General features: G+C 40.3%; 1 protein-coding gene across 2 annotated transcripts in view; it reads left to right on the top strand.

Moving 5' to 3' along the window:
* Positions 1 to 15604, top strand: part of ascc3 (activating signal cointegrator 1 complex subunit 3) — a 544034-nt gene that overhangs the window by 332793 nt on the left and 195637 nt on the right. For both annotated transcript variants that reach the window (XM_043687007.2, XM_043687008.2), the window contains exons 19-20: positions 1953 to 2039; positions 14249 to 14425. In XM_043687007.2, the coding sequence (XP_043542942.2) occupies positions 1953 to 2039; positions 14249 to 14425 (264 nt within the window). The remainder of the gene's footprint in view (positions 1 to 1952; positions 2040 to 14248; positions 14426 to 15604) is intronic.

Raw genomic sequence — 15604 nt, 5'->3', positions numbered from 1 at the left:
GAGGAAATTTCAGGATTTCAACACCTTATACTGAAAGAAGGATGATATATTTCCAAGTCAGGTGGCTGATGGCTTGGTAGGGAAGTGGTTATGGGTTTGGAAGGTGCTGTCTGTAAGGGCCTTTGGTGAATTTCTGCCTTGCATCTTGTAGATAGTACACACTGCTGCTACTGAATATCAATGATAGAGGGGATAGATGTTTGTGGGTGTCATGCCAAACAAGTGGGCTGCTTTGTCCGGGAGGATGTCAGGCTTCTTGAGTGTTGATGGAATTGCACTCATCAAGCAAATGGAAAGTATTCCATCACACTCCTGATATCTTGTAGTTGGCGCACAGATTTTGGGAGTCAGTTGGTGAGTTATTTTCTAGCGTATTCCTAGCCTCTAGCTTGCTCTTGTAGCCACAGTATTTATATATCTAGTCCAGTTCAATTTCTAGTCAATGGTAACCCCAGGATGTTGATAGTGTAGGATTCTGTGATGGTAACATCAGTGAATGTCATGGGGTGATGGTTCGATTAGTTGAGGGCAGGGAGGGACTGCAATTGTATAGGCCAGATTTGGAAGAGTGCAGAGTTTTGAAAGGTTTCTGACACTGGAGAAGGTTCGAGAAATAGGAATGCGAATGAATAGAGAGATTTCAAAGCAAGGATGACAGGTTTTATTATAACTAAGGTGTTTTACCAACACACTTTATTTGTGCCAGTACCAACAAGGCTAGTTGTAATTCAGAGTCAAAACATGTGGCACTGGAAAAACACAGCAGGTCAGGCAGCATCCGAGGAGCAGGAGAGTCGACATTTTGGGCATAAGCCCTTCATCAGGAATGTGACATTTCTGATGAAGAGCTTATGCCCAAAATGTGAACTCTCCTGCTCCTCGGATGCTGCCTGATCTGCTGTGCTATTCTAGTGCCACACTTTTCGACTCCGTCTCTCCATCATCTGCAATCCTCACTTTTTCGGGTAGTTGTACATACAGGGCCAGTAGGTTCCCTGAAAGGCATAGGATGACTGGAATTACTGTACCCAGGTTCAACAATCATCTCTTTAGTGAGACATTTTCCAATTGAAGTCACATGAAATTTTCCCCATGTCAAAACTCTCCAACAGAAATAGAAACATCACACCATTGGGTTCAGCCTAAAGCTATAGAAATTTATCGCAGTAATTGAAAATATGCAGAGACAGAAAGAAAGTGGCAACACAAAGCTTTATGATAATACTGTAAAGTAATTGCCCCAAAATTTGAAAGCATTGTTTCCAGAATATGTTTTACAACATCTGATAATCTACAAGATTTCCCGCTGCGATGTTTGTGCATGGAGACAGTGTTTTAATCAACATTCGCACCAAATTCTGTTGATTTTTCACACAAACTGAAATAAAGCTGAAAGAATGGTCTACGTACTTTGAAATATCATACCAAAGAGCCTTTGAGCATAGAACTGTTGGTCAAGTCAGACATTTACCAATTGAACTGTTATTTGAAGAAGCTTTGGGTCTTTCTGAACAATTAAAAAGGAAATCTTTTTCTATTACCTAAAGGGTTTCAAGATGTGGCTAGTAAGTCATTGCTCTAGAAGTGTTTGTGAAATTTAGCCTGAAAACCTTTGGGATCTCCATCTGACATGGTCCTTAAAGGGTTGTCACAGTCACAAGCAATCTAGTTCTGTTTCACCACACAGTAGTAAAAAGTGCATACTTTGCTTTTCACTGTTATAAACTAGTAGCCTGAAAAACTTGATTTCTTTTTATGTAATAATGTGGTGCCAACTTGCAACTACTGCTTTAGTATTTGACTTCCAAATCAGTTTTTTTTTCTATTGTTTGCTGTTCATGCTTTATTGTGATGACCACATTTATAAAATCACCCCAACATGTAAAAAAGCTGTGATATAAATGAGAGGCTAGCTGAGAATTTATTCACAATTCCTTCTCTTTCATTTCCAGACATTTAATGAGCTGTTCGAAGCTCACAAGACTGAAGCAGACATTTTTGCTCTTGTATCTAAAGCAGAAGAATTTGAGCAGATCAAGGTAAAAAGATTTGAGAACTGAAGGGCTAGTTGCTTCACCGTGAATAGTTGATTAGCTGATGAAGGCTGACAGAACCTAGTTATAGTTGCTGTTAAGTTTATTGTCACATGTACACACAGTGAAAGGTTTACAAGTTGCCGCTTATGGTGCTACCTTAGATACAAAGGTACAAAGCAGCAAAATAAATAAAATAAAGCTAAAAAATTAAACATGACATTCCTTCTTACTAAAAAGTAGAAATTTTAAAAAACACATTTAACAGTTCAACACCACAGTCCATAAGTGCCTGGCTATGCTGGGCTCGCAATCCTCACAAGGTCTCAATCTCCCCCGGTTCCGGGCTTGACCTCACCCTGCTGCCAACTGGGCTGCCTACTCTCATGACCTTGCAGCCTGTTTCTGCTCCCGCACTCGCCACTGGCCATCTCAAGCTGCCTCCAGTTCAGGAGGAGCTGTCAGCTCTCACCGGCAATTGCCCCAGGTTGTATATTCTTGCTCTCACTGTCACTTGGGATGATTGCCATTGACGCCGAGGACCCCTCTCATCATCATGTTGGATTCTCCCTCCCTGTGGTGGCTCGATCTCCTCAGCACCTCTCAAACTCACACCTTACAAGAGGTAGGTAAATTAAACTAAGAAAAGAATTAGTGAAAGAAGAAAAAGAAAGTAAAAGCGGACAGAGCAGATGAGCCCCAAACAGGAGCCCACACACTGTGCTGCTACTCTGCCGCCATTTTGGAAGTGTATGCATCTATAGTTGATTTGTAGGGAAGTACTTTTTGCTTTAACAGTTATGACTTTGAAATTGTTAATAGATTTGGCATTTATGAGGTTGAACTTAAAGATTTGCAACTTTAAAACACTCATGCAATGATAAATGAAAAAGCATCCACTCATACCAGGCCGACATACACTGGGAACCATTTAACCGATTAATGAATTTAAACTTCAGTAATTGTATACCCATAAGTAATTTAGCAATTAGAACTCAGAGATTTGTGTTTTATTGTACATTGTTCAAAGTAATTTTGAAAAGCAGAAGATAGTGCTAAATCTGAGAAACAAAGTACTTGTGGATTTTGGTTCCATTATTACCACAAAGCAGTCACTCAGAAGGTAAAACATTACACCTGCAATTGATAAACATCTTTTACTTAAGCCAACAATATGCCTTGACTCCTGCCTTAGACAAGTACTATCTATTGTACTAGTCTTGATGCTTGTATTTATTAGTTCAACCACCCTCACAGCTTTGCACAACAGTCAAGTGACTGTCAATTGACTCCCACTGGCAAGAACCTTATGTCACTTCTTCTGCGAAGGTGTACCATAATAGATGCTACATAGGCATTTTATAGGCCGTGGTAAACCTTCCCTGTGATCAAGGATCCCAGGAGCAGATGTCTCTTCCCCTGAAAGCTAATGGCAGATCAGAGGCTGGCAGCTATTCTTTATCTCCAGTGCACAACCTGAAGCCCGGGATCAGCAAATGACCCAGGCCACATGTGAGTGGGGTGTAGGATAAAAGGTCAGGAGGTTTCTTTCACCTATCACCTCCCATCCCACTTCCTAAAATTGGGTTCTTCAATCAGAAGCTGTATCTGACATTGAAGGATCCAACAACAGTGTTTGTTTCCTGGGCTTCCTGTCTGATGACTACCCTGCCGACCACTGACCAACATGGGATGAGGCCCTTAAGTTTGCATTAATTGCCAGCTTAAGAGTTTCCCTTGATGTTGATATGGGAAAGTCATTCAAAAGGATATCCTCCTTTAATTAAGAGCAGAGAAAGGAATCTTTCAGTTTCATCTTCTGCACTTTGTTTTATCCACATCTTGACTGTGATTCTTGTTCACTTCTTCCAACTTCACAGCTTCTGCACATACTAAAGCTTTGAAGAATTTCAAATTAATACAATTTTTACAATGGTTCTCAGCTGGTCAGAGCGTAAAATGGAATCCTTTGTGTCAGGCAGCAGTGAGCCTAGAGACAGACAGGAGACTTAACCAGGCGTCTGCCTTTGTTTCTGACTCCCATACCCTATGAGACCTCTCCCCCAATAAAACATAACACTTACCTTTCCTGTGGGTGACACTCTGGCCAGGGAAGTGGGTGTTAGACCAGCAGCAGCCTTGACATTACTGGTTCTGAAGTTTCCAGCCTCTGACTGGTCCCTCAAAGTAGATGGGGCTACCTTGTCCTGGGTCCAAATCCTAGTGGAAAGACAACCAGCAACCAAGCAACTGCCTGTTTGCCAGAAGATCCAACAGACTTGACAGACCACAAGTTTCCCTCCTCCAACCTCACCTGCCTTTGAATTAAACAAGGAAGATACTGCACATAATGTCTGTTGTAACTACTTTAAGGCTGTAATATATTGCCACCTTTTCTTTACCGAATTAGTACAATGAACATATCAACTTCAATACATGATATGACTAGCACAATATAGGTTTCCTCTAAATACAAAACCAGAACAGTATCCTGGTATGATATCATATGTCACAGAGTGCATCAGCTCAACTACCATGCACCCTGATCATAAAATAGTTTTGCTGTGCAATAGTTTGAAGGAGCAAAATTGCACAAATAATTCGCTATGTTTTGAGGACTGTTGGAATATTGTGTTCATTTTGTTTAAATGCGCAGTCTGGCCAAATATTTTCTTTCATGTCGGTCATCCTTGAATAGCAGCTTATTTAAGTCAAAGATTTTTTTGTGTGTGAAATAAGAGGGAGGGAGACAATCATCTGTTTATCTCAAGGAATTATACAAACAAATAAAGAATTATTTAATTCTTCACATCGAGGAACAATGGCCTATCACTTCCTTTGCTTGACACACAATAAATGTCAGATAAATTGAAGTGAAAGGCTGAAACCAAACATTCTCCTTACCTGAGTCGCAGTATAGTAGGTCCTGTGTTCTGGTTTGCAGAGAATATGGTTTAATTTACTCTTTTTTTATAAAATTAACTGCAAGATTATCTGAATTTAAATCCCCAGTTAGGCAAGAGAAAATTTTAGTTCAATGTGAAGTATTATGAATGAATTAGCTACTTTGTCGCATAATCTTTTAAGGAAGTTCCAAAACTGCACATGGAATGTGTGGGAAAATATCCCAGTGTTTCTCAAATCTGTCAGTTTTGTGCCTCTGAAATAGTGTGTGTTCTATATCATGCAGTAAACAGTCTTTAAAACTAAAAAGAAAAGAAAGAGGCTTCAGAGATACTGAATCCATTGGTTAGAATATTCCAAAATTCCCTGGATTCTAGGAAGGATCCAATAGATTGGAAAATGCTAATATAATGCATTATTCAAAAAAAGAGCAAGGCAGCGAATAGGAAACCCCAGACTAGTTAGTTTAAAATCTGTCATTGGGAAGTTGTTGGATTCCATTATTGACGAAGTAATAACAAGATATTTGAAAAATCAAAGTGCAATCTATCAGGATCAGCATGATTTTATGAAGGGTAAATCATTTTGACTAATTTGCTAGAGTTCTTTGAAGGCGTAACTGGTAATGTGGATCATGGGGATCCTGGAGCTCTGGTATATGCAGATTTCCAGGAGACGTTTGATAAGTGCCGCACAAAAGGTTAATATACAAGGTAAAATCATGTGGTTAGAGGTAATTTATTAGTTTGGATGGATGTTTGGCTGACCAGCAGAAAGCAGGCAATCAGGATAAATGACTTGTCTGGTTGGCCTGATGTAACTAGTGGGGTGCCATAGTGTCTGGTATTGAACCGCAACTATTTACAATTTATATAGGACGACATGATAGCTCAGTAATTAGCACTACTGCCTCACAGCACCAGGGACCTCGGTTCGATTCCAACATGAGGCAACTGTCTGGATGGAGTTTGTACATTCTCTCCATGTCTGCGTGGGTTTCATCCGGGTGCTTTAGTTTCCTCCCACAGTCCAAAGATGTGCAGGTTAAGTGAGTTGGCAATGGTAAATTGCCCATTGTGCAGGTTAGGTGGATTGGCTATAGGAAATGAAGAGTTACAGGGAGAGGGAAGGAGGGTAGGTCTGGGCAGGATGCTCTTAAGAGGGTCAGTGCAGTCTCGATGGACTGAATGGCCTGCTTCCACACTGTAGGGATTATCTGATCCTATGATGCTATTAATGACTTGGATGCTGGGTAATGTTGCCAAATTTGCAGACAGCATTAAAGTAGGTGAGAAATAAAAAAAATTACAAGTGTTTATGGATCCTTTAGGTGACTGGGCCAAAACTTGGCTGATGGAGTTTAATGTGGATGAATGTAAGGTTATTCATGTTGGTTGGAAGAATAGAAAGGCAACTTCTTAACTAAATGGAAGTAAATTTCAGAGTGCTTCAGTGCAGAGGGATCTGCCTGTCTGTATGAATCACAGAAAGCAAATATGTAGATACGACATATCATCAGGATGGCAAATGGAATTTTGGCATTTATGATGAAAGGAATAGAGTGTAAATGTAGGGAAGTGTTGCTGCAACTGTGCAAGGGATCAGTGAGACAAAGAAGAGTCTAGACTAATCGAGTCATACAGCACAGAAACAGACCCTTCGGTCCAACCAGTCCCCATAAACATAATCACAAATTAAACCAGTCCCACCTGCCTGCTCCTGGCTCATATCTTACCAAATCTTTTCTATTCATGTATCTATCCAAATGTATTTTAAACGTGGTAAATGTACCCGCCTCCACCAGTTCCTCAGGAAGCTCATCGCACATGCAAACCACCCTCTGTGTAAAACCCTTTTTAAAATCTCTTTCCTTTCACCTTAAAAATGTGCCTCTCGTCTTGAGGTCCCCCATCCTAGGGAAAAGTCAACTGCCGTTGACTCTCTCTATACCTCTCAATATAATGTAAACTTCTTTCAATCATCTCTCAACCTCCTTCACTCAGTGAAAAAAGTCCCAGCCTATCCAGACTTTCTTTATAGCTCAAACCTTTCATACCCAGCAACATCTTTTGAACCCTCTCCAGCTTGATAATGTCCTTTCTATAACTGGGTGACCAGAATTGGGCACAGTATTCCAGAAGAGGACTTACCAATGTCCGGTACAAATTTAACATGACTTCCCAATTCCTATACTCAAAGGACTGAGCAATGAGGGCAAGCATGCCAAACGCCTTTTTAACCACCCTGTCTATATGTGATGCAAACTTCAAAGAATTATGTACTTGCACCCCGAGGTCTCTCTTGGTCCCCTTATTTAAGGGACGCAGTTGCATTGGAGGCAATGCAGAGGAGGTTCACGAGACTATTCTAGAGAAAGGGTTTTGTCTTGTGAAGAGATATTGAGCAATCTATTGCCTACACGATCTAGAGTTTAGAAGGCTGAGAGGAAAGCTAATTGAATTATGTAAGATGTTGAAGGGGATTGACAAAGTATATGTAGAGTGGATGTTTCCTCTTTTGGGGTAAAAGAGCATCAGTGCAATGACAAAATCTTGCTTGACCCCAGTTTGCAAATGTATTAGATCAGTGGTAGGTCTATTGATGAGGTTCAAAGTTTGCATGCCATCATGCAGCAGGCGCAGGAAGGTGATTAATTTTTTGGGGCAACGAGATTTGAGTAAGATGCAAAGTAGTCCTGTCAAGTTGCTTAAGTCAAAAGTCGAAGAAAGCCAAATATTTAATTGCAGAGCCTAGAGAGCAATTACCCCGACTGCATTATTTAGTTTATCAGTAAAGACTATTATACTAAAGCCTGAACTTTAGCAGAGTATTTTCACAGGATTTGCTGGATTTGTCGTTTACCGTGCATTTTCCCATTAGAAAGGGTGATTACATCTCAAAAAATACTTCATTAATTGTAAAGCAGTTTGCGACCACTGATAGTTTTAAGAACTTTAAAAGTTTTCAGGATAATGAAATGCCATGAGATCAAACAAGCTTAACCCAATTTTTCCAGCTCAACTCTCTTTGACAAACTTCAGCACACATCCATTCTTCCTGCAGATATAGTTCAGTTTATATTTTGAATCATTTTTTGCCTAGCAGTAACAATTCAACAGATTTATTCGCTCTCCTTCAACAATTACTTCTGACAGGCTCATCATGAACACTTGGATCCTGGTATTTGAGTATTTCATCATAGTGAACAATTGCCTCTTTTTCAAAGAAAGTTAGTTGAACTTGCTTGCCCTTTCCTCATGATCTCAACTCCAGATGTCCTGTATTGTCTTTGCTTAAAATGTATGGTTTTGAGGATAATATAATTTGTCTTCTCATTTGTTCCTAACACAATTAAGTATGATATAGCTTGTTAACAATTTACTGGCAGCAATATAATTTCTCATAATTTGATATTGTTTCCCTTGTAACTTATTTACCGTTTATTTAAATATCAGCAAATAACCTACTTTGCTTATGATTTCATCAGTCCACAGTCAGCATTAGAACAGTGGCTGTCAGTCATTTCTACCAGAATAACCTTTGAAAAACAAAATGCCGACAATGAAATCTGTTGGGAGCTGCAAAATGAACTTCTGGCACTTACAAACCAAATATTTTGCAAGTTACTTGTGTCTCCAATTGGATGCATAATTTTCAAACTTAGAAATTAAATAAATGTACTGAGCTTGTTTATCACTAGAAAATGTTTGGCTTAATTGAAGTTTTTAAAAAAACTTTTTATTATAATCGCTAGATTAATACCAGGAGCGGACTGAAACTTTTGGATACATAGAGGCCTCAATTAGCGACATGGTCAGAAGGCTATCCGTAGGCTCTACTGCTATGAAAATAATCTGGTCGGAGATTTCGAAGGCAGCAGAGTATCAACCCCTTTGAGTAAATGCCCCTTCAGCCATAAACCAGCCACAAACAAGGGCATTTAATTCTGGAAGCAGAAATTCTCCCTGGTCTGTGTCTTAAATGAGAGATTCCTTGTTCTGAACCTATTCTCCCTGGTTCTAGTTTCTTCTGCAAGAAGAAAACATCCTCTCAGCATCCACCTTGTCAAGAATCTTTCTGTTTCAATAAGTTCACCTCTTATTCTTCTGAACTCCGATCGGTAAAAGTTCAAGCTACTTAGCCGGCGATACAATGGCTCAGTGGTTAGCATTGCTGCCTCACAGTGCCAGCGACTGAGGTTCGATTCACCCTCGGGTCCCTGGCACTGTGCAAAGTTTGCACGTTCTCCCCATGTATGCGTGGGTTTCCCCGGGTGATTTGGTTTTATCCCACAGTCCAAAGATGTGCAGGTTAGGTAGATTGGCCATGATAAATTGTCCATAGTGTCCAGGGATCTGCAAGCTAGGTGAATTAACCATGGGAAATACAGTTTACAGGGATAGGATGGGGGTGTGGGTCTGGGTGTGATGCTGTTTGGAGAGTCAATGTGTATTTGATAGGTCAAATGGCCTGCTTCCACTCTGCAGGGATTCTATGATTCTATGACTTTTCCTCATAATTCAACCTGCTGGAATAGGAGGGAGACTCACAGAAAACTGGATCACTGGGATCCTTGAGGAGAAAGTGAGGGCTGCAGATGCTGGAGATCAGAGCTGAAAAATGTGTTGCTGGAAAAGCGCAGCAGGTCAGGCAGCATCCAAGGAACAGGAGAATCGATGTTTCGGGCATAAGCCTGAAGAAGGGCTTATGCCCGAAACGTCGATTCTCCTGTTCCTTGGATGCTGCCTGACCTGCTGCGCTTTCCCAGCAACACATTTCTCAGCCTTCATCACTGGGATCCTTTCCAGGACAGACGGGGTCTGAACAAGATGGGTGGGTTGCACATAAACTGCATGGGCACCAATATCCTTGCTGGGAGGTTTGCTCATGCCACTTGGATTTAAACCAATGTGGTAGAGGGTGGAAACCAGAGGAGTAGGTCAGCATATGGAATGATTGAGGAGAAGGTAGAGTTTAAATGAAGGAAGTTTAATAAAACGAACTGGAAGGGCCCGCTTGATGAACATGGCTGGACTGACAGTCTCGAGAATATTTATTTTAATGGAAGGTGCTTAAAAGGTAACGCAGAAAGCAAAGAGCTTAGAGTCTCGATTAGTACTTGGAACTATAGTGTTGTAGCTATTACAGAAACTTGGTTGAGAGAAAGGCAGGATTAGACCTCAACATTCCAGGGTTTAGATGTTTCAGTCGAGATAGCAAGGGGTGTTAAAAGGTGGGTAAGTTGCATTATTGATTAAGGAATATGTCACAGCTGTATGAAGAGAGGACACCTTGGAGGGCTCACTCAGCAAGGCCATATAGATACAACCCAGGAAAAAGAAAGGTGCAATCACAATGAAAGGTTTATATTATAGAACAGCAGGAGACAGAGGAACTGATATATAAGCAGATCGTGGAAAGATGTAAAAACAGTTGGGTTTGTGATAGTGGGTAATTTTAACTGAAAGCAAACAAGTCCTGTCTGATATAAAGGAAGCAGGAAAGAACTTAAACAAAGAATTAGGAGGGCTAAAAGTGAACATGAAATATCCTTGGCAGATAGATTTAAGGAAACCCCTGTTTATGAATATATATATATATATAGCTAGCAAAAGTATAGGTATACTCGGGGACAATGGAGGGAATTTGTATGTAGACCTGACAATCTTGGTATTTGCTGGAAAATTGGAGACTGAGACGTGACCTGATAGAAGTACATAAAATTATGAGAGGTATGGGTAGAATGGATAATTGTCGTTTTTTTTCCCGGGCTGGAAATGTCAAATACTAGGGGGCGTGGGTTTATAGTGAGAGGGGGAAAGTTTAAAGGAGATATGCAAGGCAGTGTTTTTACACATAAGATGGTAAGTAACTGGAACAAGCTGCCAGGGAGTTGGTAGAAGCAGATATAATAGTTACATCTAAGAGGCATTTAGATAGACACCATAAACGGGTAAGGAATAGAGGGATACTGACCACCTGTTGACAAATGTGATTAGTTTAGAATGCATCATGATTGGCCCAGACATGGTGAAATGAAGGGCCTGTTCCTATGCAGTACTGTTCAATGTTGCGTATTCATTCCAGTAATCAGACTAGTGAACCTATCTGAATTACTTTCAAACTAAGCATGCTGTTTTTTTAAGAAAGGAGACCAAAGCTATATATAATGCTCCAAGTGTGGTTTCATCAACAGTTATAACAAGGCTTTCCGACTTTTATACTCCAGTCCCCTTATAAAAAATGTGGACATTAATTTACCTTCTAAACTACTTGCACCGTATCTTCTTATGAATCTTGTGTGAGGACATCCAGAATTACTCACTCCCTTACACTTCATAGTCTAACTACATCTGAATAATATTTAGCTTTTCTTCCCTTGTTTCTACCACAGTGGATAACCTCCACGTTTCTTACTTTATACTGTATCTGTCAGATTTTTGCCTAGTCACACCGATCTATGTCCCTCTGTAGACTTTTGTGATCTTTTCATAACTTATTTTCCCACCTATTTTTTGTATCGTCAGCAGATTCTGCTATAATGCAATCAGTCCCTCCATCCAAGTCTTTAATACAGACTGTAAGCAGTTGAGGCCTCAGCATTTTCCAATGCCAGACGACCTGGAAATATTACATTTGCCTCAGCTTTCTGTTTCCTGCTAAACTTTTACTCTGCTCACACTAATGTATTCCCCTGAAAATGATTGCATCTTGTTTTGTATAGTAATCTTCACGTGCAACCTTACCTTTGGAAATTTAACTATATCTGTTGGTCGTCCTTTATCTATCCAATTTTACATTTTCAAAAAGGCCTAAAAAATTGCCGAACACACTTTCCCTTTCATGTAACTGTTGCATCCCCTTGCTTGTATTGATCTTTTTTCTTTTAAATCTCCTGCTATACCTCCTTAGTAATGGATTCCTGCATTTTTGCAATTACAAATGTTAGACCAACTAGACACAGTTTCCCACTTTCTGTCATCTTCCTTTTAGGGATTTTATATTTGCAGTTTCCCAATCTGATCAAGAAATTGTAGTAAATATATATATACCCTATCTTTGCAGCTACTTCTTTAACAACCTAGTGTGCAAGCCATCAGGTCCAGGGAACAAACTGCCTTTCCTCTCATTAGTTTTCCTCAAGTCTTTTTCTTGACAGCTCCTCTTTTTCCCCATTTATTTCCCAATATTCTTGACAACTTTTGGTATCTCTGGCATGATGGCACAAAAAAATGCTTGTTCAAAGTGTCTGCCATTTCTTGTCTCCTATTATTAATTCCCAAATTTCATCCTCTAAGGGACCAATATTCACTTTAGCTACTCTTTCTTCTTACATATTTATAGAAGATCTTGGTATCTATTTTTATATTTTGCAAGTTTACCCTTGTATTCCGGTTTCTCTTTTTTTTTCAACAATACCTCATGTGTCCTTAATAGATGAATGCAATTAGTTTTAACAGCAGAGTCACTTTTAAGTTATTCATTTGCAGGTATCACCTGCAGTGCCAGGAAACTACGGCAAACTTTGCTTCACAGTTTCACTGTTTCTGATTACTAGTGATACAATCAATAAAGCCAATTATAGTGAATAACCAAAATATTAGAAGACATGTTCGTGAAATATTTCATCAAATTGTAATGGTTTACGAAACTTTTAATTCTGTAGCCACATTCCTTATAGCTTAAACTCTGCAAAGGTGATATTTTTGAAATCCTGAATTTAGTGAAACTTAAATTTAGCTCATTTTCCTATTTATATATAGTCCTTTTGTTTTTATATCATTTATTACATATCCAAAATGTACTTTTTAATTAGAATGGTATGTTATTATAACACCTTTGATGGGAAATTTTATCAAAATCTCTAAGTCTTCCTTACACTTAATTAGTCATAGAGTCATACAGCAGTGAAACAGACCCTTTGGTCAATTTGTCCGCACCCATCAGACATCCCAATTTGACCTCGTCCCATTTGCCAGCATTTGGCCCATATCCCTCTAATCCCTCCTATCCATATACCCATCCAGCTGCCTTTTAAATGTTGTAATTGTACCAGTCTCCACCACTTCGTCTGGCAGCTCATACACCCACCACCCTCTGCATGAAAAAGTTACACCTCAGGTCCTTTTTAAATATTTCCTTTCTCATCTTAAATCTATGTCCTCTAGATTAAAGTCTTGGCAACTCACCCTATCCATGTCCTTCATGATTTTATAGACCTCTATAAGGTCACCCCTCAGCCTCTGATGCTTCCTGGAAAATAGCCTCAGCCTATTCAGCCTCTCCTTATAACTCAAGGTCTCTAATCCCGGCAACATCCTTCTAAATCTTTCTTGCATTCTCTCATGTTTACCAACATTCTTCTTATAGAAGGTCGACCAGAATTGTATGCAGTATTCTAAAAGTGGCCTCATCAATGTCCTGTGAACATGACATCCCAATTCCTATATTCAATGTTCTGGCCAATGAAGGCAAATACTTCGTAATGTCTTCAGAAATACATAAGGGGACAGATTTCCTCCCTGCAAATGGTTACTAATATGTCCAAATGTTTTTTTGCCTGCACAGCATGTTTTCTCATTGACGGTATTTTTAAAGTGTTAGGGATGTTCAAGTAACGTATAATGTATAAATACTGAGTGTATGGCCTTGGTATGTTTCTCTCTTTATCGTTTGAACAGAATTCTGCATTTTATGTCTTAGTTTTTTTTCTTTCTTGATGATGGTACTTAAACTAACAAGAGACTCTGTAATTTGGCCATAAATCATCAATAATGCAACTTCTTCAAATATTTTCCAAAAATCTACATGCATAATAGTTGGATTATCTAGTCGCATGAGGTAAAGAACTGGCATTTCTTTTAGTTGCGAATGTTTGATAGGATTAATATGTCCTTTATTTTCATGGAGAGGTCTGAGTTCTATAAGGCGGCACGGTGGCGCAGTGGTTAGCACTGCTGCCTCACAGCGCCAGAGACCCGGGTTCAACTCCCGCCTCAGGCGACTCTCTGTGTGGAGTTTGCACATTCTCCCCGTGTCTGCGTGGGTTTCCTCCGGGTGCTCCGGTTTCCTCCCACAATCCAAAAATGTGCAGGTTAGGTGAATTGGCCATGGGAAATTGCCCGTAGTTAGGTGAAGGGGTAAACGTAGGAGTATGGGTCTGGGTGGTATACGCTTCGGCGGGTCGGTGTGGACTTGTTGGGCCGAAGGGCCTGTTTCCACACTAAGTAATCTAAGTAATCTAATCTAAAGGTCTGCTTTGTATGAATCATTTAATGTTTTACATAAAGTGTTTCTTTGTGTTGATATAGGTAAGAGAAGAAGAAATGGAGGAGCTCCTTCAGCTGCTGGATGATTACTGTCAACTACCTGTCGCAGGGGGAGCAGAAAACACCTATGGGAAAGTGAATATTCTTCTCCAAACTTATATTGGCCACGGAGAGTTGGATAGCTTTTCACTAATTTCTGATACTGCATATGTTGCACAGGTGAGTACTTCCACCTCTCATTCATTTGACGGATGTAGTTGAAGACTATGGTACTGGAAAAGCACAGTATGTCAGGCAGCATCCGAGGGACAGGGCATAAACTCTTCATCAGGAATGGGGGGTGTGAAGGGGGATGAGCGATAAACAGGAGGGTGAGGGTGGGGCTGGGGGAAAGTAGCTGAGATGGCGATACGTGGATACTGGTGGGGATGGTGGAGCAGATAGTTGGGAAGGAAGATGGACAGGTGGGACAGGTCAAGAGGGTGGTGTTGAGTTGGAGGGTTGAATCTGGGATGAGGTGAGGCGTGAGGAGATTTGGAAACTAGTGAAGTCGATGTTGATGCCGTCCAGTTGAACAGTCCCAAGGCAGTAGATGAGGCATCCTTCCTCCAGGCATTGGGTAGCTTGGATTTGGCGGTGAAGGAGGCCCAGGACTTGCATGTCCGTGATGGATTGGGAGGGGGAGTTGAAGTGGTTGGCCACAGGGCGGTGGGGTTGTTTAGTGTATGAGCCTCCGGATGAAGCACTTGTGGTATGGTCCGCTTTTTATTTGTGTTTAGGTTTCTTGGGTTGATGATGTCATTCCTGTGGTGATCTCATTTCCTGTTCTTTTTCTCAGGGGTTGGTAAATGTGATCCAAGTCAATTTTGATAATTTGATTTATCACCAAAAGAATAAATGGAGCAGTTGGTATCTCTTGGTTATGACATGTCATGTCCCAAGAAAAATGGAATCTGTAATGGGTTTCAATAGAGAATTGGACAACTAATGGAAAGTATTGGAGAAGAGAAGGAGAGTATTACTAAATTTACATTTATTTGCATTCTCATGGAATGTGAGTATCACTGGCTAGGCCAGCATTTATTGCCCATCCCCAATTCCTCAGCAGTTATGAGTCAATCCCGTTGCAGTGACTCTGGGGTCACATGGACATGATTAGACAGAGAATAGATGCAACAGGAAACAACCAGTATGTGCCAATATACTGTGCGAGAGGCTACAAAAATATTGGGACAAAACCTGTAGAAACACGTCGGAATGTAGAATTGAAGTCAAAATCAAATCAGCCAAGATTTTGATGAATGCAGAAGCAGATTGGAAGGGCCAAGTGGTTTACCTTTGTTATGTAACCAGACTAGATTATATGTAACCAGACTAGGTGACACTGGCAGATTTATT

This window comes from Chiloscyllium plagiosum, unplaced genomic scaffold, assembly GCF_037043375.1.
Source record: "Chiloscyllium plagiosum isolate Xiang-an unplaced genomic scaffold, Cpla_swu_hap1 HiC_scaffold_3, whole genome shotgun sequence".
NCBI classification, from domain to species: domain Eukaryota; kingdom Metazoa; phylum Chordata; class Chondrichthyes; order Orectolobiformes; family Hemiscylliidae; genus Chiloscyllium; species Chiloscyllium plagiosum.
This window is presented reverse-complemented; position numbering and strand designations above follow the sequence as displayed.